This window comes from Pinus tabuliformis, chromosome 1_1 (genome assembly GCF_031772625.1).
Source record: "Pinus tabuliformis cultivar Carrire ecotype Pingquan chromosome 1_1, CPIR1, whole genome shotgun sequence".
NCBI classification, from domain to species: Eukaryota; Viridiplantae; Streptophyta; class Pinopsida; order Pinales; family Pinaceae; genus Pinus; species Pinus tabuliformis.
The window spans coordinates 400,383,039-400,409,809 of NC_142297.1; the positions used below are offsets into that span (position 1 = coordinate 400,383,039).

The 26,771-nt window shown below is 33.7% G+C and overlaps 1 protein-coding gene across 1 annotated transcript; it reads left to right on the top strand.

The window, feature by feature from the left end:
• The first annotated feature begins 24,871 nt into the window (after positions 1 to 24,871).
• Positions 24,872 to 25,861, top strand: LOC149213353 (uncharacterized). The gene is made up of 2 exons (XM_089388993.1): positions 24,872 to 25,233; positions 25,637 to 25,861. The coding sequence occupies exons 1-2, from the start codon at positions 24,872 to 24,874 to the stop codon at positions 25,692 to 25,694; spliced, it is 420 nt and encodes a 139-aa protein (XP_089245119.1). The 3' UTR covers positions 25,695 to 25,861.
• The last annotated feature ends 910 nt before the right edge of the window (positions 25,862 to 26,771 follow it).

Sequence of the window (26,771 nt, forward strand, 5' to 3'; positions counted from 1 at the left end):
CAAACCATCAAGATAGAAGGACAAATCAAGAAGAAAAAGGTAATAGTGTTGATTGATTCGGGAAGCACGCACAATTTTATTCATTGTAGGGTAGCAAAAGAATTGAATTGCTTCCTATATCCAGCACCAGAGTGTGAAGTGATGATTGCAAATGGAGGAACAATAAATTGTTTTGGAAAGTGCCATAATATCAAGCTATCGATGGGAGAATATGTATTGACTAGCCTAATGCTTTCCATTCCAATGGGAGGTGCTGATTTTGTACTAGGAGTCCAATGGCTACAATCCTTGGGTACAATAGCTTTTAATTTTCAAGAACTTTTCATGAAATTTTCTGTGGAAGGAAAGGAAGTTGAATTAAGGGGTATTTCAGGGAAACCAGGAAATATAATCAGCTCTAATGGCATGACAAAGCTTCTAAAAAAGGAGCAAAGAGGTGTAATTGCACAATTATGTTCGCTAGATGTTTCCACATTGGAATCATCTATTTCTCTGGATCTCCAAAAAGTCCTGGACAATCATTCCAAGGTATTTGAGACTCCCAAATTTCTCCCACCTATGTGTGATCATGATCATGCTATTCATCTGAGTCTAGGAAGTGTTCCTCCAAACATCAGGCCGTACAGATATCCATATGTCCAAAAAAATTGAAATTGAATGTATGGTTGCAGAAATGTTAGAGGCTGGTATAATTCAACCGAGTCAAAGTTCTTTCTCAGCTCCAGTAGTATTGGTGCACAAGAAGGATGGATCATGGCGCATGTGTCCAGATTATAGGGAGCTCAACAAGCTCACTATTAAAGATAAGTTCCCCATTCCTGTCATTGATGAATTAGTGGATGAATTGCATGGATTAATTTACTTCACCAAGCTGGATCTTCATTCGGGATATCATCAAATCAGAATGAAGATTGAAGACATTCCAAAAACGGCATTTAGAACTCATGAGGGTCATTATGAATTTTTGGTCATGCCTTTTGGCCTTACCAATGCACCTTCAACATTTCAAGGTTTGATGAATTCAATTTTCAAACCATTCCTTAGAAAATTTGTGTTGGTATTTTTTGATGATATACTAATCTACAGCAAGTCTTGGAAGGATCATGTTGAACATGTTGACAAGGTGCTACAACTATTGGAGGAGAAACAATTATATGCAAAAAGATCCAAATGTTTCTTTGGAGTCCAGGAAGTGGAATATTTGGGTCATATTGTATCTCATGAAGGAGTTAAGGTAGACCCTAGCAAAATTAAAGCCATTAAGGAATGGAAAATCCCCACATCCATAAAGCATCTGCGAGGATTTCTTGGGTTGACAGGGTATTATCGCAAGTTTGTTAAGAATTATGGGAGAATTGTTGGCATTATGATACAAGTGTTGTCCTTGATGGCAACTCACTCAGAGGTTTGATACAGGTGATGGCAACTTAATCAGAGGACAAATCTCAGTATAGCAGGTCAAAGAGAGAGATATACGCAGGTTCATTGTGACAAAGCCATGTATACACGCAGGTTAGATGTTCTGAAGATGCGTATGCATATACACGCACTTTCATGCAAGGAAAAGCGCGTACATGTGGGAGAACTTATGTTTTGGTCCGTGATATTTAGTCCTTGGTATTTGAACCTATGGTTGTGGACCATGGTATCTCGTCAGAAGTGTTGATCCCAAGTATTGGGTCCATGGTATTGTTTCTAAATGGTTTTGGACCATGGTATTGAGAGAAGCCTAGCCTATATAAGGAGAAGATCATTAGGAAAAGGGAATGCAAGGAATGGATGTCTGACGAAGTGGGAAGATCTAGTTATGGGTTTGTGATTCTTGGCTCAGGTTGGATATGACAGAAAAGGTATAAATGATTATCTTTACATGTGTACGTGGGTTGTCTCTGGTGAAAGCGCGTATACACACGGTTTTGATATAAGTCAAGTAGCGTATGCATTATGAGATTTGGTGTTTCAGGTTTCTATTGATTCTAGTGGTTGTTGTAGAGTTCTGGGCTATGGTCTGCGTTCTGTGTTTTTGATGACACGGTTTCAATGATTCAGTATAAGTTGATGATTGTATTGCAGCAGTGATTGTTTTGTACTTATGGATCAAGTCTGAAAATGTATGAAACGTGGTCCCTGGAAGAAAAGAAGGTTGTAGCCTTCTGTAGGTCAGCACCTACGTACTAGTATATCAGCTAGTACAAGAGCTGAGTGGGTTGTAGCTCCCTTCCAGAAGAAGCTCGAAAATGAGAGAGGGTTGTAGCCCTCTGCAGGTTGCAGCCTGCGTGCTGGTAAAGGACTGCACCAGTACATTGTAAAAGAAGTTTCTTATTAAAGGAAGATAGAAACAAATTGCAGCAGGTGGTTTTCACCCACATTGGGTTTCCACCTTATATCATGGTGTTCATGTGTGCTCTTTATGTGTGATGATCTATTCTGTTTACTATTCATATGGTTGATAATGTTCTGATGCATTCAATGAAGAGTAACTAACTAAATCATAAATTTATTGGATGTACGCTAGTTTCTTTTAACACAGTCGCGTATATACGTGGATATATTTAACTGAAGCAGCGTATATGAATCAGAATATGAAAATTGAAAAGTGGTTGATTTGCTAATACTGATTCACCCCCCCCCCAAGTATTATTTCCAACATCATCACTACCATAGCATAGGTTGTTCAAAAATAAATGATCCTCAAGGCATACATCTACTTTTCTTTTGTTATCATGTGTAAATGGTGTGTTACATCTCAAGCTTAAAACAAGGTAATCTAATTACATATGACTAGGATAGAAAAATGCAAACATCGTGGAAGGTTGATTAAATGTCAAGGCACTATATCCCGCCTATTCACATTATATTCTATCCTAATATATTAGTATAGAATAGGTATTACCTAGTATATAGTTAATTCTAAGATAATATTACTAGTATATATTATATTATACCTTACAGCTAGTAATTAAGTATATTATCTATATACTTATTAGTATAGGGGATATATAATAGGATATTAATATACTATATATTATATTAGTATATAATAATATACTAATAGTACCTATATTGATATTATATAGGAATCATATAAAAATACCTATAATATTATATATTATTATACCTACAATAGGATATACTATAGGTAATAGGGTATACCTATAATATAGTATATAGGAGATATATCCCCTATAGTATACCATATATATATATATATATATATATATATATATATATATATATATATATATATATATATATATATATTAGGGGTAGTATAAGGATACTAGGGTATTAGTATATAGGGATATATAGTATCCCTTATAAGTATTATATACTAATAATACTATATTATATATACCATATATATGTGTGTGGGGGTGGGAGGGATATATGTATATATTAATATATATCCTATAATATTATATATACTATATTAGTGTACTATATCCTTGGATTAATTATGATACTATTACTTTATAGTATCATGGTATTATAATATAATGGATAACCATATATTGCTTTCACTATTATTCATATTCCCTATTCAATATGAATGACAAAAGACTGAATTCAAAAATTAAATGCCCAATGTTAAATTATGGATAAGTTGCGAAAATCTTTAGTTAAAGACAAACTAATATACACTAAAATATAAAACTAGAAAGAATAAAAGATAAGATATAAGAGAATACCAAAAATAGTATCTTGTTGTTGGGCTTTCTAAAAAATACAATAGAGTTTCTAGTAAGTAGAACTGTGTTGAAAATGCGTTAGAAGTTTCAATGAATGGCAACGAAATATAAAATCCACAAAGTAAATTTTAACACAAGGTTGAAAAGAAATATATATAAATAAAATTATCGCATCATACTATTAATAATATCCTATATTAGGCTCTCTGGCATATTAGTATATTAAGGGATATATACTATATATAAGGGATATCCTAGGGATATAGGTATATGGGGATATCCTATATACCCCTCATAATACTAATATACCCTATATCCTAATATTATATATTTATTTATTTATAATTTTTCAATGTTAAATCCTTTCACTAGTGGACCATTAGGTAAATTAAAAAAAAGAAAAAAAAGACTATATATAAAAACCAATTTCATTAAATTTGAAAGTTACAGAAAAAATTAAACTAAAAAATTATAAATTTTGATTTTCACTCTTTGTTTTAAGTTGATTAATATTGTTCTATTAATTTTCCTTGACCATCCTTAGCCTAATGGACCATTAGATGAATTAAGAAGTATTGTTTATAAAATACAATTTTATTAAATTTGAAACAATAAGATAACATATATAGTGTGGAATTGTGAATTTTTATTTTAGAAGTGTCAAATCCTTTTAATTTACATAATTGTATTTTAAATATACAAATTATAATTTTAAAAAGTGTACATGTCATTCAAAAAATTATTGAATATTGAATAATTCCCTAAAATATTCATTTTTTCATTCCAAAAGTGTGGATTTCAACTCTAAAGTTATAGTTTTGTATTCTAAATATTCAAAGTTCTATTACAATTTATGAGTTTGCAATTGAAAATAAAATAAATAGAATTGTATGTTGTTTGGATTTTATTATTATTATTATTATACCTTAATATTTATACTAGTATATTATTATAATGCTATTAGGATAGTATGATTAGTAATATATACTATATTATATTAATTATTATACTTATATTATCCCTAATATCAGTGATAGTATTATGTTATGGGATTAAGGGGATAATTTTATATAATAATATTATATTTTATATCATTATTATAAATATGAATTTAATAATATATAATAGGGTTATTAAAGTAATAATTAAAAAATAAATAAAAAATAAAAATAAAAAAATTACGTTTGTTCTTGAAATTATTTTTCCAAATTCTAGTGAAAAAATATATTTAATCTATAAGTTAGACTAAGCTTTAAAAAATATTTATTTTTCTTTTAGTTATTTCAGAGCATTAAAAATACATTTCTAGTTTAAAACAATCTTCTCTTAAAATAGTAGGATTTTATACATAAGATGTTCTCTTTCAAGTCTCTTTTTAAAAACTATGTCTAAATTTCAAAAAAATGAGAAATTCTATTGAGTGGAAAGTCTCTTTATGATATCTTTTATAACAAAGTTAATAAAGTAATAGTGATAGCTACCATTGGGATATAGATGAGTTATGTGTGTGCGGTTTAGTGATCATTAGGTTACTAGTTCAAATTTGATGGAGCAAGTCGAAGGTGAGAGCCACATGTGGGGAATAAAAATTGTCCTATGGGACATCTAATCTCGATCAACCCTCACATGCTTGTAGTGATAGCATCTTGTAAGTGGGAAAATCATTTTTCTATTCAACATTAAAGTTGACATCCACTTAGCTTTCACTTAGGTAGAAAAAAGGACAAAATTAATAGCCATGATTTTGGAAACTTTAAAATAAGGTGATAAAATCATTTTTCTATTCAGTATTGGGGATGACTCTTATTTAGGTTGGGCTTAGCTAGAAAAAAAAACAAAAAATAGTAGCCATGGGTAGAAAAGTGTCAAAATAAGGTAAAACTACGCATCCAAATTACTTTCATAATAAAAGGAACAATATAGTTGAGCATATCTTACAACATTTTGAGTGAAACCTAGTTATTATCACTTAGTCAATGAAGAGTGATTGTTCTGATTCTATTTTCGTTTTTTTTTTAAGATATAGGTGCTACTAGAATTCTAATCTAGTTATACAAAAGGAGTAAGGTTGTTTGAGGAAATATATATGAAGACTTTGTTAAAACTTATGAAGAGTTGGTTAGTTTAAAAATTTTGGACAAGGTATTCAAGTTTACAAGATTCTGTGCAGAAGGGAAAGTTTCATTTTTGTAACTTAGCTTTATCTAGATGAGATTATTCTATGCGTAACATATTTATTGAATATATAATTAAGAAGTTATTCCGTGCATAACATATTCATTGAGTATATAATTAAGAATTTTAGGAAGATGAAAAGTGAGAAAAAATTACAATTATTTATTTAAAATTTTATTTTTTTATTTCATGCATACCTTATTTAATATATAACTAGCACAACCACATTAATAAATGTGGTTGATAAACGATGATACATATCAATTATAAATAATGTTAAGAATTAATGTTATTATCAATAATATTAATATAAATATCAAAAACATATTAATAATAGTTAATATTATATTATTACTATTACATTAAATAATAATAATTAATAATAATAAATAAGTAAAAATAATAACAAAAATTATATTAATAATAATTTAATAAATTATATTAATACTGATTTAACAAATTATTATGAAATAAACATTAATAAAAATCGAACAACAATTTAAATGTGGTTGATTGGAAATTCAACTTTAAACACTCTACCAGAACACACTTATTAAACATTAGCCTCTTCTGAAACACACCGAGACTGATGACAAAAGCTACCACAATTGAAATCAACAAGATAATGATAATGACCATTCATGCTTTCCAACCAATCCCTTCTCATATTTTTTTCATTATTGTATAATGTTGATAAGAAAAAGATGACGAGATATGTAAACCATCTATTGATTTAGCTCTTGATATAGTTGTAAATTTCAGAGGAATAATATTAAACCTAGGGGATAAATAATATAAACCCTAAAATAAACATGCTTGACCATGATTTGCAAGCATTGATTTTCATACTGAGATTATGTTTGTCACAATGTGATGTTGGGCCATGGTTGGCCATGGTTCATTTTCATATTGAGATAATCTTTGGCACATTGTGACATTGGAACATCATTGACCATGGCTAACCATTATTGTAAACCCAAGTGATTCATATTAAACCATATAATTAATATTTTTTTTTCTCGGTAAAAGACTATCTAAACTATTGTATTATATGTACATGGACACTTTTACAAACAGTGAGGCATGTCTGCCAGGGCCAGCAGATGCACCCTGGATTTCTTGGCTTGAGCACAGAGAGCTCCCACTCAGGGGCAGCATCTACAAAATTCCCAGCTTCCAAAAGCTCCCACGCAGGGGCAGCACCGACTAGACTTCCCATAATCTCTGTTAAAGTTCACCAACGTCCTTCAGAGAGGCCCAACAGACATGAAAACCAATGCACTAAGGTGCAACTTTACACAAAATAGACACAGGACTGCCCACGCAGGGGCTTACTACTGATATTGACTGAGTGCTATGGCTATCAGACAGCCAAAACTGAACCAACATAAACTGAACAGTGTAGAGAATTGACCAGAGACCATACAAACATGAACAAGACAGAGACAGAGGTGTCTGCTGCCAATAAACATAACCGAATTGCAAAACCAAATTACCCGCTGTTGCTTCAATCCTGGAATCGGGCTGAGGGTGGGCAGATGGCTTCAAGATGTGCTTTAGTGTCTTCACAGAGGCTTTTATCTTCCTTGATGTACGCCCATCCATGTCCCTCTTCGACGCCTTCCCACATCGCCCTCCATTTTTCCTCGTCAATGCCCGGAGGTGCCAGCCCCATTGCATGTGAGGGGCCTTGCATAGGCTCCTTCCCCTTAGTGCTTGCTTCCAAACCATATAATTAATATTATAAACCTTATGAATAATATTATACCCTAGGAATGTGAACCAAATATACCCAAGGGATTGCTATTATAAACTAGAGGGAATAATAAACCCAAGGGATTAATATTAAAAACCCAACAAATTGATATTATAAATCCAATGGAATAATATTAAGCCCAAGGAATTAATATTATAAACCCAAGGTATATAAATCCTAAGATAAATATTATAAACCCAAGGGAATAATAAACCAAAGGGAATAATATTAAACCCAAGGGATAAATATTATAAACCCAAGGTATATAAACCCTAAGATAAATATTATAAACCCTTAAATAAATATTTGTCACAATGCGACATTGGAATATGGTTGACCACGATTGATTTCATATTGACACAACATTTTTGACAGTGCCACATTCGAAAATTTCCCACCATCATTGACCATGGTTGATCTTCATATTGAGACAATTTTATCACTATGTGACGTTGGACCATGGTTGACCATGGATGACCATGGTTGTGACAATGTGGCATTGGACCAAGAGACTCTTTATCGTAATGTGACCATGGTTGAGAAAACATTTGTCACAATGTGACGTTGGAACATGGTTGACCATGCTTGATTTTCATATTGAGATAATGCTTGTCACAATGTGACATTGGTTGATTTCCATATAAGAAAATGTGTATGACAATGTGATGTTGGACCATAGTTGACCTAAAGATTAATATTATAACCCCTATGAATAATATAATACCCTAGGAATATGAAGCCTTAGATGAATAAACCCTATAAAACATTATTTATATATATTTTTTAATGAAAAAAAATCAAAATATAGTGCAAAATCTTAGAAACAAATGAATAATATATAATGATTTTTTTCAAAAAAAAATTCATACAAAATAAAATGAAAGGAAATAAGAATTTTTAAATTCATTTACTATAATTTCATTTGAATATATTAAATTTTAAAAAATGTATCATGTGAAACATTATTCATGGAATTTTAAATCTATAAAATTACAAATTTTTAATGTATGATATATTTCAAAAATTGATAATTAAATAAATAAAAACAAAAACCCAATTTTATATTTTTAATTCATCTATTTTACTAATAATGAATTTACAATATAATGTATTTCATATTTGAAAAATAAAAATACATTTCAAAACATCAACCATAGTTTCTAAATTTCATAATTTATTAATCATCGAGGAACTTATCATGGAACTTATTTATATAAAAAATGTACTTCATAAGTAAAATATTTCAGTGTCGTATTAAGTAAAATATTTCAATGTCAACTAATATGTACAATGAAAAGAAATAAATTTGAATGGTTAAAACATTTTTAAGCATTTCAAGTAATGTTATTATTTTCTATTTGAGCTATATTATTTTTGTCAATTTTACCTTTGAGATGCAAACATTTTTTTTCTTGTACATTTTAAAAAAATTACACAAGAATAAATTATATATCTCTAAACACTTCTTAGATTTGTTATTAAAATAGATCAACACTAGTATTTAAATTAAAAAAACTAATAAGATGAGCTTGCAATTTGAAAATTTGTTATTGAATGATTGCTAATAATTCATTCATGCTACTTTACCTAATTCTACACTAATCCTACATTGAAAACCTAGGATAGACCAAATTCATAGTTGAGATACTTTTATACTTTTGTATTTGAAAAGTAAATAAACCTTCCATAGAACACTCCTTCAAATCATTAACATCTAAAGCACACTCGGTTACTAAATTTATAGTGGACACATGATTGATCTCGTGGAGATTTGTGGCATAAATTGGTCAAACCTTGTACTCCTCATTTGTGTGGTGACACATATTCCTCTTGAGAGTTAAGGTCCCATAATTTGGCCTCGTGATCCAATATGAAATGTCCAAACTTCTCATAGAGGTTGTCCACCTTAAATTTTCCACTATCATACACCTGTGGTAGTGTACTAATATATGTATGTTGGGATATTGGTAAAGAAGACAGGGACGTAAGTTGTTGCAATGATTATAGGAAAATACCTTGTTATATATGGTATGGAAAACTTTGTTATTAGTCGAATAATACATAGCACTCACAACTTGTAGCCCAGATTCTTTTAGCACTGGAGTAGACAATATGATCTCCGAACACATTAAGCGACATCTTAACGCCAGACTGAATGGAATTTATTTGCACCATAGTGAAGATATATGAAAATACTTTGGGATAAATATGCTTGTATATAAATGAATGTTTAAATAATAATGAGGAACTTATCATGCAGGAACTTATTAGAATTGGAATAATCTCAAATCCCTAGGAAATAGGTAGTGGGGATACACATGGCACAAATGTATTTTTTTAATTTATTAAAATTAATGGATCATTCTGCTAAAAAAAAAATTCTTATAATAAATAATAATGAGAAACTTATTAGAATTGGAATAATCTCAACATGGAGGAACTTATTATAGTTGGAATAATCTCAAATCCCTAAGAAATTGGTGGGTGGGAGCCACGTGGCATGAATCTAAGTTTTTAAATTTATTATAAGCATTGGATCATTTTGCTAAATAAATCTTTCTTATATATAAATGAATGTTATAAATAATAATGAGGAACTTATTAGAATTGGAATAATCTCAGCATGGAGGAACTTATTAGAATTGGATTAATCTCAAATCCAAAGGAAACTGGTGGGTGGGGAGCCACATGGCACGAATCTAATTTTTTTAATTTATTAAAAGTAATGGACCATTTTGCTAAATAAATTTTTATTATATATAAATGAATGTTACAAATAATAATGAGGGACTTATTAGAATTTGAATAATATCAACATGTAGGGACTTATTAGAATTGAAATAATCTCAAATCCCTAGGAAGTTGGTGGGTGGGGAGACACTTGAACGAATATAATTTTTTAAATTTATTAAAAGTAAATGCAACCTAAAAACTTTGTTATACACTACAACCACTGATAAACATTAAGAAGAAGCATATGATGAGAATATTCCCTTGAGAATCAATCTAGGCCCTCAATTAAAAAAAAGTCAACAAACCTCCCTCTATCTAAAGTTCATATATATATACCTATCGGTGAATTAAGAAGTTAAAAAAGATGACAAGTGAGAAAAAACTATTATTCTTTATCTAAAATTTAATTTGTTTAGGAGAAATTATAAGGATGGGTAATAAAGTATACAATTTTTATTAATTTTATCTCATTGTCCACTTTTATTCTTTTATTTGATGGTTTTGGAAAAAAAAATCCAATTATTTTCTGATTTGTTTTAATATATTGAAAATTATATTGTTCTAAATGATTAGTACAATTAATATAATAGTAAGGATATTGTTTATTATTTTATGCAATTTTGGTTGATGGTGAATAGGTGACCAGTTTAAATTCATAAATTAATAATGAATGGGTGCATTATTGAAAGAGTTTTTATTTAATAAATCATCAATTAATTTCTTCGATTAATAAAAAATAGATACACTTTAAAATGCCATTGATATAAATATTTTTTCTTTAAATTGTGTTTACCTTAAATAATGTTTATAACATAATTCATTAGTCTCTAAAATGAAATACTATTCTCCAACCTTATCTTTAAAATTCCATACTAAAATAAAATACTTTTATTTTCTTTAACAATATGTGTATTGTGTTAATCAACCTCCAAATACTATATTACATATATCAACCTCCATTTATATTTCAGTAATGACAGACATGGATGAATTCATAAAATTTGAAGCTTAGCTTTGTTCTATATATTAAATTCAAGGATCTCACCTTAGAACCCCAAGTATTTCTCAAGGTTAAAATTTCTTATAGATTAGGCAGAGAAAACTCCTTCTCTTGAAGTGGATGATCTTGTAGCAAACTTGGATTCTACAAAGTATACATGGTGTTCGCTTATTTTCTGATTTAATGGATTTTGGTCTTTGGCATCTTTCTTTCAAGAGTGGGTGAATCAGAATTGGTCCTTGTTTATGAAATTGATTTTTTTCTTGAAAGGATTCTTTGTGGTATTTTCTAGAAATGTAGCGGCTGATTAGAAAGTGTTTCATTATGGTTTCTCATTTTTATATGCAACATCAGGGATCACACTGATTTAGGTTGAGATTAGCTAAAAAGAAAACAAAAATAATAGCAATGGTCATGAAAATGTCAAAATAAGGTAAAACTACACATCCAAATTACTTTGGTAGTTGAAAATATCTTACAACTTTTTGAGTGAACCCTAGTCATGATCACTTACACAGAGAAAAGTGATTAATTCTCTTTTCATTTATTTTATTTTTTTAAGTTATAGGTGTTACTAGAATGGTAATCTAGTTATACAAAAGGAGTAAGGTTGTTTGAGGAAATGTATATGAAGACTTCGTTCAAAATTATATTGTTTTAAATTATTAGTACAATTAATATAATAATAAGGATATTGCTTATTATTTTATGGAGTTTTGGATTGATGGTGAATGGGTGACCAGTTTAAATTCCTGAATTGATGATGAATCGGTGCATTATTGAGGGAGACCTTCCTATGATAAATTTTGAATTATTTTATTGGATTGATGGTCAATAGGTGAATTCTTGGATTGAGGGTGAATGAGTACACTAGAAAGTGAGCCTTTGTTTAATAAGTCATCAATTAATTTCTTATATTGATAATGAATAGGTACATAATTCATTAATATTGATGAGGAAACTTAACTTTAAAGATATTTATGTATTTTAACTTTTCTCCTCCTCCTCCTCTTCCTCCTCCTACTCCAAAAATTCGTTGTATATTTTTTTTTTAAATCATTAGTAAACATTTTGATTTCTCTTTATGTATTTATCATTATACGTTGTAGAAACCTATGTTGTGCTATCAAGGTTACCTTTATCCTCATTCCCTATCATTTTCCACAACCATACATACACATATATTTATAAATTTAAATTTTTATATTTTAAAATAGAAAAATAATTCTATTTTTTATATTATACTTTTAATTCTTATATTAATAATAATGTTATTATAATAACCCCTGATCGAGGTGCGGTAGGTACAAAGTGGTGATGGAAGTCGAGGTGGGACATAGGGCATGGGGGCCCAATGTGAGAGCAGACACCCAGCTGGCTCGAAAGGTAGAAGTGTAAGTGGATGGTGTGAGGCCATGCGCACAGGTGGGCCAACAAGCAGTACAGGGAAGTGGGGAAGCAGTCAGTACAGAGCTAAGGAAGATATGGAAGATGGTGGAGGTGAGAGATGGTGACCTGGTGTCAAGTGTGGGAGCGGGAAGGCAAGTGGCAATGAGGACGGAGTAATCCCATGGCAGGAGCATCCGGTGGTAAGAGTGGAGTTATGAAGGGAAATTATGGAAAGGTCATGGAAACCCATCTTGACCAAACTGAACGAGGGAATGGGTAGCCGGAGGAGGACAAAGGCATGTGGAGAGTCCTTCGGATGGCAGGCGACGTAGCTGGACAAAGAAACAAAAAGGTAAGACAGTTAGAAGAGGAGGCATCTGCATGCAGAGTGCGAAGGTAAGACTTTTTGCGGAAGGTGGTGGAAGTGGGTCAGAAGATGACGAGTTGCAACTGGGTTTCATAGGCAAGATTTTGTATGTCATCTCAGCTCACTTTCTAGATTTCCTGGAAAAAATTATTTTTACAGAGGATTACTGGTTAACGACTATGGTAACTCAGGGCGCAACAAAAATAGAGACATGTTTGTTCTGAGGCTCTAGCTTGCTAACCTGGAGTGATTTTTCCTGGAATGCCATCGAGGAGAGGGGGTTTAGGAACTTTGTCATGGATCTCTGAGTAGATAGGTCCTGAGGGGTGGTGGCCCACTAGGATTTCCTTTGGGGTTTTCACAATGGAGGTAGAATGAAATCTGTCGCACCAGTTTGGTGGAGTCCATGGCCTAGGAAGGAAGGAGTTATAGTCATTGGTGTGGGGTCAGTCGCCTTCTTTGACCCTACAGAAAAGTTGTGTATTGTCTGACTCGAGCCGATCCCAGACCTGGTTGAAGGTCACAGGTTCAAAAGTAGTAGCAGGGGTAGAAACTGAGATAGGAAAACAACAATGAGAAAATCTTGGTATTTCCCCTCTAATGGGACCCAAAATAGGAATGCCTGCATAATTATTCATATTGAGAATCATTATCCCGTCCATTGGGGTGGGGATAAGCAGGGGGGAAGAAAGGTGAATATGGAGGAGAAATAGAGAGACCCCGTGGGCATTGGGAAACTGGGTTCTTCAAAATTCAACAGAGAACCACTGTAACGAAGTGGAGGACAAAAGCCTCAATTTCCCTAAGGAGGAAGGGGGGAATTCAGGTGTTAAAGAGGGCTACTACAATTCTCCAAGTTGGGAGAAATTGGAAAATCTCGGGCCAGAGAAGCCTATGTTTACTCTGTTCAAAATAATTCAGACTTATAAGGAATTTTCACTAGTTTATGTTCCAGGTAATATAACTACCAGAGTGTAGCAAATCGCGGAGTTTCAGAACTCATATAGCTCTCCAACCCAAGAATAGGTGAGTCGCCCGGAATAGGTGAGCTGCCTAGAAAAAGAGGTATTAAGCTAAAAGGAGAACGAGATGGAAAAGGAAGAAAAACAAGTGGCAAAGAGAGGAAATAGAGGAATGGGAAGGGCGGCAAAAAAGACAAAAGGGTTGGAAGCAACCTCTAGCAAAGGACCAAATAAAAGAGGAAGGAAGACTGGGAAAGAGAATATGAAGAACCTAATAAATGCATATGTGGTTGGAAAGCCGTCGGGGGTGAAAGCACAAATATCCGAGTGGGAGAGGGAGCTCAAAGATAGTATAGAAAATTAGGAGATTGAGGCTGAATAATGGGAAACCATGGTTAAAGACCTCAAGAATACCAGAGGACATAAAACACTATTCTGGAAAACAATTCAACAGTATTGGGTCATGAAGAATATCCTTGCCTGAGCAATGACAACATATAAGGAGCGAGAAGGAAACAAAGGAGGCCAGACCAGCCGAGCCTAGTATGAAGGATTTGCATAGGGAGATTTTATTTATCCAGATGTAATTGTACTGAAACAACCTCACGGTGAACAGGATTGAACAAAGCATATTGGACACTAGTTTGGGAGGTGTGTTGAACAAGACTATTAAAGATTGTATTCAGATTATTGTCTAACGTACTACCGTGCATATAGTTAAAGTCAAGGAAGCACACAGTCTGTGGAGCCTGCAGTGCATTGGCAGGAACAACAATGAGTATGAGGAGAAGTAGGATGATGTATAAGACCCTAATAATTTGCCCCATCACAAAAAATCGTTTCATTGGAAGTAGAATTCTCATGCTCACTACATAAAGGAGAGTTTGCAAGGGATGCCAATGTTGTTCCTACAATTTTGTATATATAGATTTGAATAATTTTGTATATATAGATTTGAATAATTGAATTGCATATTCTATATATAAGAATGATAACGAGATTTGAAGTTTTAGTCCCATTGTCCACTAATCCAAGAGTTCATTATGAAAGTCAATTCATCTCCGATATGAACCCTTTTTATATTTTTTGGCGTGTGGAGCGGGTATAATGGGATTCCACTTGACTACAATCATGTTTAAGATAAAAAATCCAAAACGTCTGCTGGGATTTCACGTGATATGTATTCACACTTCGTTTTCCTCTGTGAATGACAATGTTAATTTGACTCGAGTTTCGTTCAACAAATAAATTTTTAAAATTTTAAGATTTTATTAATTTCGTTTGTGAACACCACTTGCACATAAAAACTTACCTGATTTTGTTTTCTTTAAAGGCATAGTTCAACAAACAAACAAGTAATTTATTGGATCCTTTTTCAATAATCCAATATCATTTTTATTTTTCTTTTTTATTGGGTATTTTTTTTATAGCATTTATCTTTTATTAGGATAAGGTTATTATTACTAGTTAGTATCCTACATATCTAATTAAAATAAAGAAATAATTATTGTTAAGGTTAATATACCTATACCATTAGGGGTACATAGTATTACTATATAAGTTATAATATAATATACCCTATATATTAGTATATAGGGATATATATTAATAATATGGTATATATTATAGATATTATAATACCTTATATAGTATAATCTATACTAATATATTATATATTATATTAATAATTGGATCATAGTATAGTAATCATAGGTATATTAATTATATCTAATAGATACTAATAACATAGTTTAATGGTACTAGGTTAGATTAATTAGTCTCTATCCAAATTTTAGATCCTTCAGAAAAAGTTTTCCAAACCTTTTTTAGGAAACTTTAGTGACAATAACTAGAGCATAGGAATCACACACCAAGCATGTTGATAGGTCCTTGTGAATGTAGAGGGAAAGCAAGTTATTCATGAAGCACTCAAAATGTACTTTTGAGGCTCTTGAGTTTCAATACAAAATTTATGATGGTGTATGCATTAATCCTAAGAAAGTGGTAGCTATGTAACACTTTCCCTATCTTGAAAAATGACAAAATTATGTGAATTCTCAGGAGTTACAAATGAAAAGTCTACAAAGCCTAACTATGGTAAGAAAAGCCTCCTATCTGCACCATATCAAACCCAAAAGTTAGACAGTTAACATGGTGGCCCTGGGTCGTTTTTATTGTGCTTGAGCTATAGAAGTTTCATTAAAGTCATCTTGTCCCCATTTACTCCCCTTACTAGGATATAGGCTCTAATATGTATTATTATTGTGTAAATTTTGCATTTATTGAACTATAATTCAAATATACCCTATAAAATTCATGTGTGGTTATTTTAGTACTAGATCACAAAACTTGATATTATGAATGTTGAAAGAGAGATTGGGTATCTTTCCTAACTATAATCAATTACTTAAGTGTACTAGATGGTTTCTAGAATTTCTCAACAGTGTTGATATGAAACCTAAAGGCATTGAGATCTAATTATGGTGTTCAAAACCTCCTAATCACACACATATCCCCCTAAATGGAAGACATCCATTAGAAAGGACCCACGAGATATTTTAGGGGCTTATTCATGGATAATAAGCCAAATAACCTTTATACATGGTCTCGAGAACTTATTTTCCTCCATTTTCTACGTTATTGTCGCTAATACCCATTTGTATTTGGAAAAACATACCAATGGGTAGAGTCTATTTTGGTTTATTTCCCCTGACAACCTCATTATAAAAGATAAAAATAGAATCTACCCTCTGACTAACCTCATCATAAGAATGCACACAAGAAATACAATTGGAATCATATTGTACCTCATAAGCTAATGGGACTATATTCATAGGGACTTTTGGAATAAGAAAAATGGGAAAAAAATGGCAATTGTATGAACTACAAAAATGGCAACAGCTGTTTTACACAGAAAAACTTTTAGATATAGAAATAAACAACAAAAATTCCCAAAAAATGTAAACTATGTTTTCTGACTAGTATATATTTAGTATACAAACTATGAAAACACATATAAAAGAAAATACAAACTATGAAAACCCATATAAAAGCAATAAGTAAGAATGCAAATTTGGAGAGAAAATACAAACTATGAAAACTAATATAAAAGGAATAAATCAGAACCCAAGATTTGAAACTCCAAACGTTCAGGTATTCATCGATTTCAAAAATTCTGAAGCATGAAGTCTAATCAAAATAAAATTAGTGATATGCAGACAAAGAGATTTTCATGGAGTTAGTGATTGCTAAAGTTTATAATCGGTATTGTTTTTTTCTCCAATAATTGTTGTCTATGTTAATTTGCGAGTGGTCCCAACAGTATTAATTTGTTCTGCTATTACTAGAATATTAATATTATATATATGGTACTAGTACATTATATTCTAATAATCCCCTAAAATATTATATTATATATTATTATATATACCCTCTAATATAGGTATCCCTATTAATATTAGTTATAGTACCCCTATCTAATAGTATATCCCATATATACTATTATTAGTGTATATAATATAGTATGTGGGATATTATAGGGTGGGTGTATTATACCATAGTTAGTAATATTATATTGGATTACTAATATTAATGAATAATTCATTTCTATATTGGGTGTTATAGAATTTGAGAAAGATAGTGTATTGTTAATCATTGAATTTAACAACACCACACTTTATCAGTATGCGATGGCCTTAATGCAAATGATTGTGACAAAAGGAGAATGATAATAGGATACATGAGGGAGTAGAAAGGGAAAAACTTACACTTTTGATGGTAGTAAAGGCCTCAAAATGAAGGCCCAGTGTCTCCCCGACACCTGAGACTTTGCAAGTGCTTATGCAATCTTGGGTGAATAACTAATTTAATTCCAAAAAGGTTCCTCAAAATGGATGAAATCTATGTTGCCAACACCTCCCCTAATTATCATAATACAAGGGTATATTTCACATATCTCATCTTACTTGTCTCTTTAATCTAGTTTATTACATTTATAATATTTGTAAACCTAATTTACATTTTAGATCTATGGGTTATGGAACACTACACATAATAAGTGATAGGGTATAACCCTATATGGCATTATACTATACCCTATATATTAGTATCCCTATATACCTAGGGTATATATTATCCTATAATATCCTATGGGATAATATATTATATAGGATACCCTAATATAATAATATTATTATATCCCCATATATGTATATATATAGGGCACCCTAATATTAAAAGATATTAGTATAGATACCCTAATAACTATATATATCCCCTATACTATAGGATAATATATATATATATATATATATCTATTATACTATAATACGAGTATCCTAATAGTATCCTATATTATAAGGGATATATATTAATAACAATATATAGGGATACTCTTAATAGGGATAAAGGGATATTAGTGTTGGGTTGTGTTATATTCTTTCGACAACTAGCCCACGTAGTTAACCGAGGAGTTAGAGGGGAGGTGAAGCCCCCCTTCATTACACCAATTGTGTAGTGAGGGGGTCACAAGGGGTTTGAGGCGTACCTGTAGCCCCACGTTATGGGGTCCAGGGAAGCGCCTCAGAAAATGTTGGTTTTGGACCCTATGTTAGGATGGGCAGACCCACCTATGCTTTTGTGGATGATTTTCGCACATGTTTTTGGATGCGATGGTTTTCGGTCCATGGTATTGCATGCTTCAGCATGTATAAATATGTATTATAACATTGAAAGGAACATAATGACAAATCAAGCTAGTAGTCCCGGTTTTGGGATCCAAGGGAAAATCTCTGTGTATATGTGTTTTATGTGTTATGCTCCCACATTGTTTATTTTCTGTGTTTTAGAATTCGTATGCAGGTAATTTCTGTACAGGGTTTAAACTTACATTTGGTATCAGAGTAGTTTTGGCTTCACACTTGGGCATGTGGTAGACCCTGTTCAGTGGGAGATCTACGAGATCGATTCTGGTGGTGAAAGAAGATGGCAAGCAGTGGAAAGATAGAGATCGATAAATTTAATGGTCAGAGTTTTGAGTTATGGAAACTCAAGATGGACAATCTGTTGGTGGATAAAGATCAGTTGATTGCAGTAGATCTGGGTACTAAACCAACGAGAATGTCTGATGAAGAATGGAAGAAGTTGGATCGGAAGGCAAAGAGCACAATATGATTGTGTGTCTTAGATTCAATATTGTTGAATGTATCGGGGGAAGCTACGACGAAGGCTTTGTGGGACATGTTAGGGACTTTGTACCAATCTAAGTCTCTGGTGAATAAACCGTTTTTATAGAAAAAGTTGTATAACCTGAGAATGAAAGATGGAGACTCGGTGACAGAGCATTTGAATGCATTTAATATTGTGGTAAGTCAGTTAGCATCTATTGATATTAAAATTTCATATGAAGATAAGTGCATCAGTTTGTTGTGTTCTCTACTAGATTCATGGGATAGTCTGGGTATTACAATAGGAAGCAATGCAACTGCCTTGCAGTTTGATGAAATAGTGTCATCCTTGCTGATGGAGGAAACGAGATGGAAAAATATGGAAAGCCAGAATGGTGATGCCTTGTCTGTACGAGGACTATCCCAAAATAGAAGTAAAAATAAGTCATTGAGTAGGAGATCTAAATCTCCAGGAGAACCTGTAAAGGTGGTGTGCTGGAAATGTGGAAAGGAAGGGCATTACAAAAGGGACTGTAAATCTAAGGCTCCTAATAAAGGAAAGGGATCTGATGATGCTCCTTCTGCAGAGGCAAAAATCATCTCAGATGAAGGTGGGTATGTGTACTTGGCTTCTTCAAGTAAACTTAGATCATGAGGCATGGTTGATTGACTTAGCTGCATCCTTTCACTTCACTCCCCATGGAGAGTGGTTCTGCGAGTATGAAAAATATGATGGTGGTGATGTCCTCTTGGGGGATGACAAGAAGGCTAGAATCGTTGGTCGCACAAAATTAAAGTTGAAGTTGCAAGGTGGAAGGGTTAGAACACTTCTGGGTGTTCTACATATTCCTGCATTAGCCAGAAATCTCATTTCTGTAAGCAAGCTGGATGATGCAGGTGCAAAAATAGTGTTCGAGAAAGATACCTACAAAATGGTTCAGAGAGCACTCGTATTGATGCAAGGAGTTCGAATTGGAACTCTGTACAAGCTGCAAGGTAGCACCTTTATTCATGGGTGCAATAGTTCTGTGATTCCTGAAATTGGAGCAAAAAATCTAATGGTCTTCGGAAAGAAGACCATGTTGTGGCATCAAAGGCATGGACGTATTGGAGAGAAGGGCCTTCAAATACTTCATGGTAAAGGTATGGTAGAAGGTATAAGTAATAGCTCTCTAGATTTTGATTTCTGTGAAAATTGTGTATATGGGAAGCAGAATCGGGTGAGTTCCCCTCTCGTAGTAAGAAGGAGAAACAAATATTAGAACTTGTGCATAGTGATGTGTTTGGACCTGTGAAGGTTCCATCACTGGGTAAGTCTGTGTACAATGTATTATTTATAGATGACTTCCCAAGGAATACATGGATACACTTCCTTAAAAAGAAATCTAAAGCCTTTAACAGGTTTAAAGAATTTAAGGCTCTCGTGGAAAATCAGACAGAGAAGAAGATGAAGGTGCTGAGAATAGCTAATGGTGGAGAGTTTTACAGCAAGGAATTTAAAGAATTCTGTAAGAAGTGTGGTATAGCATGACAGAAGACTACACCATATACACCTCAGCAAAATGGAGTTGCAGAAAGAATGAATAAGACGTTGACAGAAAGGGAAAGAAGCATGCTTAGTGGTGCTAGTTAGAACAAGAATTCTGGGCAAAGGCAATGGATACTACATGTTACCTGGTCAATAGGCCACCTTCATCAACGTTGGAGGATAAGACTCCACAAGAGGTATGGACTAGTAAGAAACCTTCTCTTTCAAATCTGAGGGTATTTGGATGTGATGCATATGTACATGTTCCAAAGGAGGAACAAACCAAGTTGGATAGTAAATCTTAAAAGTGCATCTTTATTGGGTATAAAAATGGTTTAAAGGGTTATAAGCTTTGGAACCCAGTAACAAGGAAGGTTGTGTACAGCCGAGATGTGGTGTTTAGGGAGGTGAAAGATGTTATTAAACATGAAAATTCCAACCAAAGGAACTTGAGAAGATAGAGTTTGAGCTAAAGGAGGAAGAACTAGACTCTACAGTAGAGGAGGAATTAGAGGATGAAGAGCCACAAACTCCGGGTGTGAGAAGATCAGTTCGAGTAAGAAGGCAGCCAGAAAGGTATAGTCCACCTGCTTTTTGTTCAAATTTTGCTTTATCTATTACTGATGATGATCCCAGAACTATGAAGGAAGCAGTAGATTCAGAGGATGGCAAACTCTGGAAAGAGGCCATGGTTGATGAAATGGCATCTTTGTAAAAAAATTGGGTATGGGATCTAGTGGAGTTGTCGGCTGGAAGGAAACCCATTAGCAGCAAATGGGTGTTCAAGAAGAAGACAAATGCAGAAGGAAACGTGGAGAAATGCAAAGCTCGGTTGGATGCAAAAGGTTATTCCTAGGTGTCGGGAATTGATTTTGATGATATTTTTTCTCCTATTGCCAAGGTAACTTTTATTATATTACTTTTATTTGTTGCTGCTGCTTTTTATTTTGAGGTAGAACAGATGGATGTGGAGACAACATTTCTTCACTGGGATATGGAAGAGGAAATATATATGAAGTAACTTGAAGGCTTTGCGGTGAAGGGTAAGAAAGAACTAGAATGCAATTTAAAGAAGTCTCTGTATGGGTTAAAACAGTCACCAAGGATGTGGAATCAGAAATTTGATACATTTATATGGGGACTTGGCTTCACCAGAAGCAAAGCAGATCACTGTGTGTATTTTAAATTAATTGGTGACCGTGTTATTTATTTGGTCTTGTATGTGGATGATATGTTGATGGTTGGAAATGACAAAGAAATTATCCAAGATTTGAAGACCCAATTGTCCTCCAAATTAGACATGAAAGATCTTGGTGTTGAAAACTATATTTTGGGCCTCGAAATTAAAAGAGATCAGGCAAAGAGGAAGCTCTGGTTAAACCAGAGGAAATATGTCGAGACAATGCTACAGAGGTTTAATATGTAGGATAGTAAACCTGTGAAGGTTCCTATTCCTATAGGTGTGAAGTTATCTGCTGAACAATGTCCCAAGACACAAGAAGAGGAAGAGGACATGTCCCGTGTTCCATATGAAAGTGTAGTCGGTAGCCTAATATATGCAATGGTCTGTACTAGACTAGACATTGCACATGCAGTGGGAGTATTGAGCAGGTTCATGTCAAAACCAGGAAAGGAGCATTGGACAGTAGTGAAGCGGGTTTTCGAGTATTTGCATGGCATTAGTGATTATGGTTTGTGCTACCAAGGAAGACCAAGATTGGACAAAGTGTTGGATATTCGTGGCTTTGTTGATGCAGACTAGGCTAGAGATCTGGATCAGAGAAGATCTACAAATGGGTATGTGTTTAACATATTTGGAGGTGCAGTCAGTTGGATGAGTAAGAAACAATTTGTAGTGGCACTATCAACTACAAAGACAGAATACATGGCAACCACTCTTGAAAGCAAGGAAGCATTTTGGTTGGAGAGATTGTGTTCAAGTATGGGGTTAGTACAGGGAGCTATAAGGATAGACTGTGACAACCAAAGTGCAATTTTCTTGGCAAAAAACCTCGCATATCATTCAAAGACAAAGCACATTAATGTTCAGTATCACTTTGTAAGGGATATGATAGAAGACAAAAAGGCGTTGCTCATAAAGGTGGACATTTTGAAGAATACTACAGATGCATTGACAAAATCTGTGAGCTCTAAGAGGTTTTCTTGGTGTAGAGAGACAATGGGCATTTTAGGGCTGGAAAAATGACTAAGCTCTCTTGTGGCCCCCTGTCGAAAGAAAACAACAAGTGGGATAATGTTGCATTGTGTTATATTCTTTCCACGACTAGCCCACGTAGTTAACTGGGGGGTTAGAGGGGAGGCGAAGCCCCCCTTTTTTGCGTTGATTGTGTAGCGGGGGGGGAAGGCGGGTAACAGGGGGTTTGAGGCATACCCATAACCCCACGTTATGGGGTCTAGGTCAGTGCCCCAGCAAATTTTGGTTTTGGACCTATGTTAGGATGGGCGGACCCACCTATGGTTTTGTGCATGATTTTCGCACATGTTTTGGACGAAATGGTTTTTTGTCCATGGTACTGGACATGATGGTTTTTGGTCCATTGTATTTCATGCTTCGGCATGTATAAATATGTATTATAACATTGAAAGGAACATAATGAAAAATCAAGCTGGTAGTCCCGGTTTTGGGATCCAGGGGAAATATCTATGTATATGTGTTTTATGTGTTATGCTCTCGCATTGTTTATTTTCTATGTTTTAGAATTCGTATGCAGGTAATTTCTGTATGGGGTTAAAACTTACAATTAGTATATATAGGGTATACCCTATAAAATGATTAGGATAAGGGTAATAATACATTATATATTAATAATGTATCATTATATATATAATATTATAAGGTATCTTATTATACAAATTTTCAATACATTGCAATGATTGAGTGTGCATTATTTATCTATAATTATGTACAAGTTGCAATCACATGGTAGGTTACACTGTGTTTTGAAGCCTAGGTGGGAAATTTCTATATGGTGTCATAGATTTTTTGAAGCAATGGCAAAGAGAGAAGTAGGATGATGTAGAAGAGCCTAATAATTTTCCCATCACATAGTATCCCTTCTTTGGAAGTAGAATTCTTGTGGTCACTGAACAAAGGAGACTCTACCGGGGAAGTAAATGACATTGTTCCTGCAATTCTTTATATATAGATTCGAATAATTGATTTGCATATTCTATATATAAGAATGAGAACAAGAAAAAATAATCCACGAGTTCATTATGAAAGGTATTTCAAGTCTAATACAAACCTTTCTAATATCTTTTTGGCATGTGGAGTGGATATAACAGGATTCCACTTCACCACAGTGATTTTTAAGATAAAAATTCTAAAAAGTCCAAAAAGTCCACTGGTATTTCGCGCTTCCTCCTCGCTGAATTCCAGCGTTACTTTGACTCGAGTTTGGTTCAACAAATAAATTTTTAAAAATTTAAGATTTTATTAATTGCATCTGTGAACACCACGTGTATGTATACAAACTTCGTTGATTTTGTTTTCTTAAAGGCGTAGTTCAACAAGTAATTTATTGGAATTTTTTTCAATAATCCAATATCATCTTTCTTTTTCTTTTCTCTTTTATTGGGTATATTTTTTTCTTTATTTTTCATTGTGTTTATTTTTTGGTTAAGGTTATTAGTCCCTGCCCCGGACTATTAGCCATCGCTCGATCGCTGACCAACTATTAGTTTATAGTTTGACTGTTTTTTTTCACTGTTTTTGCAGGTTAATCTAAGTTTAATTCTCTAAATTTTATTCAACAAAAATTTTAAGCAAAGTTTTGGTTTTGAAAAACAATTAGGTTCTTATTGCAACCTTCACCGAAAAAATATTGGGACAATATGATGTTATCCAAAGTACGGTGGATGCCGGGTTACTGGTTCCAGGGACGTGCCATCTGCCATGTTTGGTTGGCATCGCAAAGCCACCTGCCACTGCAGAAAACAACAGAAGTTCTGCATGCTTTGGCTGTGGAATCGGAAGGGTCTGAAGGAGTGGTATCAAGCTTGCTCGTAGCTCACCCGTAACCACCAGCTAGTTTGCGGAGCAGAGGAGCAGAGTGTGTAGAGCAGCAGGAGCAGAGAGTGTCGAGCATGGCGCATTGTGTTTTCGGAGAAGGGCGCGCATTGTGTTTTCGGAGGACGCATATGCACCAGCTAGTTTGCGGAGCAGAGGAGCAGAGGGTGTCGAGCAGCAGGAGCAGAGAGTGTCGAGCATGGCGCATTGTGTTTTCGGAGAAGGACGCGCATTGTGTTTTCGGAGAAGGACGCATATGGTTGTTTGAGAGTTATCGTAATGACTCTGTGAGAGGAGTGAGGGATTATGTTTCTTTGGGTTTTGGGTTGATCAGTGTTTTCAGTTGGGTTGTTGCTGAGATTCCACAAATTTTTACCAACTTCAAGAATGGATCTACAGAGGGAGTCTCGCTTGCGTTTCTCATGACATGGGTTGCCGGGTAAGCAGGCTTTTGAGCTTTTCAACTGGTGCTTTTGAAGTTTTGGGTGAAGAGGTTCTCACAGAATTTTTTCTTCATAGATGTCTACTGCTTTTCTTTTGGTTATGTCATTTTCTTTGATTTTTCAAGATGATAACATGTTGGAGAACATTGTTTACTTGTTCAAGTATGTTCTTAGATTTGTGTTTAGTTCTAATTTCTCAAACATGTTCTGAGATATGTGCCATCAATCTAAGAGCTGTTGTCATTGTATTTGTTCCTTTTTATTATAGTAATTAAGGTCAGGCACCGAATATCTGCAGGATAGTGAATGAGGATAAACTATCTATGTTAGCATGCTAAGAACTTTATTTACATTTTCAATATGTTCTTCATGATCTAAGAGATGCTATAAATGTTGCAGGGATGTTTTCAATCTTATTGGGTGTTTGCTGGAGCCAGCAACTGTAAGTAGTTTTTGAATCCGGTCGTCTCTTACTACTATAGAACAAAATCAGCGATTAAAATCTGGAATATCAAAATAACACTATTCTATTCCGAATAGATTGCAGCTGTCGAAGGTTTTTCTCTCAAATAGACTTGAAAAATTGCCGGTCTCTGAATACGAAGTTAACTAAGCTTAATTATGGGTTTAATGAGCTTGAGAGCTTAAGAATAAGCTTAGTGCTCGGGAGCCTCATCGTCCGATTTGCTGGGAGCCACTCATATATATATATGTCAGTCATTTCTAACATCGAAATATGTTCTACACTTTGTACGGAATTGTTGGGGCCACTCAAACATAAATTTCATCTAAAATATTGAAATATGTTCTACGCTTAATGCGGAATCACAGTCTAACTCATAAATTCCTCCTGACGAATTCGTCTTGCTCACAGAAGCCCTTTGCTGAGTAGAGTTTATAACATAGTTACCAAATTCGGCCGTATTGTCGAAAAAAATTCGAAAATTCGTTGGTTCGATTCGATTTGCGAATTAATTCGAAAATTCGGGTTCGATTCGGTTCACTGAATATTACGTTCACGGATTAATAATCCACGCCTCTTGCTTGAAAAACCATCGGTCCGCTCCTTTTCATAAGGGACATTCTTAGCCGTCCTTCGAGGGTTAACACCTCCATAGATCAGGTCGTGAACTCTTCCAGACCGTTAGCCTTGGTTTCACTTGGTTGGGGCAGAGTTTCAGTCTGCCTTCCACCGAATATCAAAAACCTTACAGCTACCTAACCCGCTAACACCCCGGCGAAGAGAGTCATTATTTGTGTCACATCCTCGAATTCGACAGAACGCTTTCCTGTTATCTCTCAAATTATAGGCATTGAAGCGATCGAGCGAGAGGGATCAGAAAAGACTTCAGACTGACGAGAGTGGGAAAGTCGAGGAATTACCGCTGACATTGCTATTATATTCTTAGACTGATTCTTAGACCGCACTTTCATAATTTCGTGAAAGGCCTTATCCAAAGAACTTTTTACATGCAATTTTGGTTTAATGAGCTAATGTTATTGTACCTTTCTAATCGAGACTCTAGTTTTCAAT

Bases quoted from the DNA above. Each gene is read 5' to 3' on its own strand.
- LOC149213353 (XM_089388993.1), top strand. From the start codon at position 24,872: ATGGCGCATTGTGTTTTCGGAGAAGGGCGCGCATTGTGTTTTCGGAGG. The intron at 25,234-25,636 runs GTAAGCAGGCTT...TAAATGTTGCAG, and splicing joins CTCATGACATGGGTTGCCGG to GGATGTTTTCAATCTTATTG.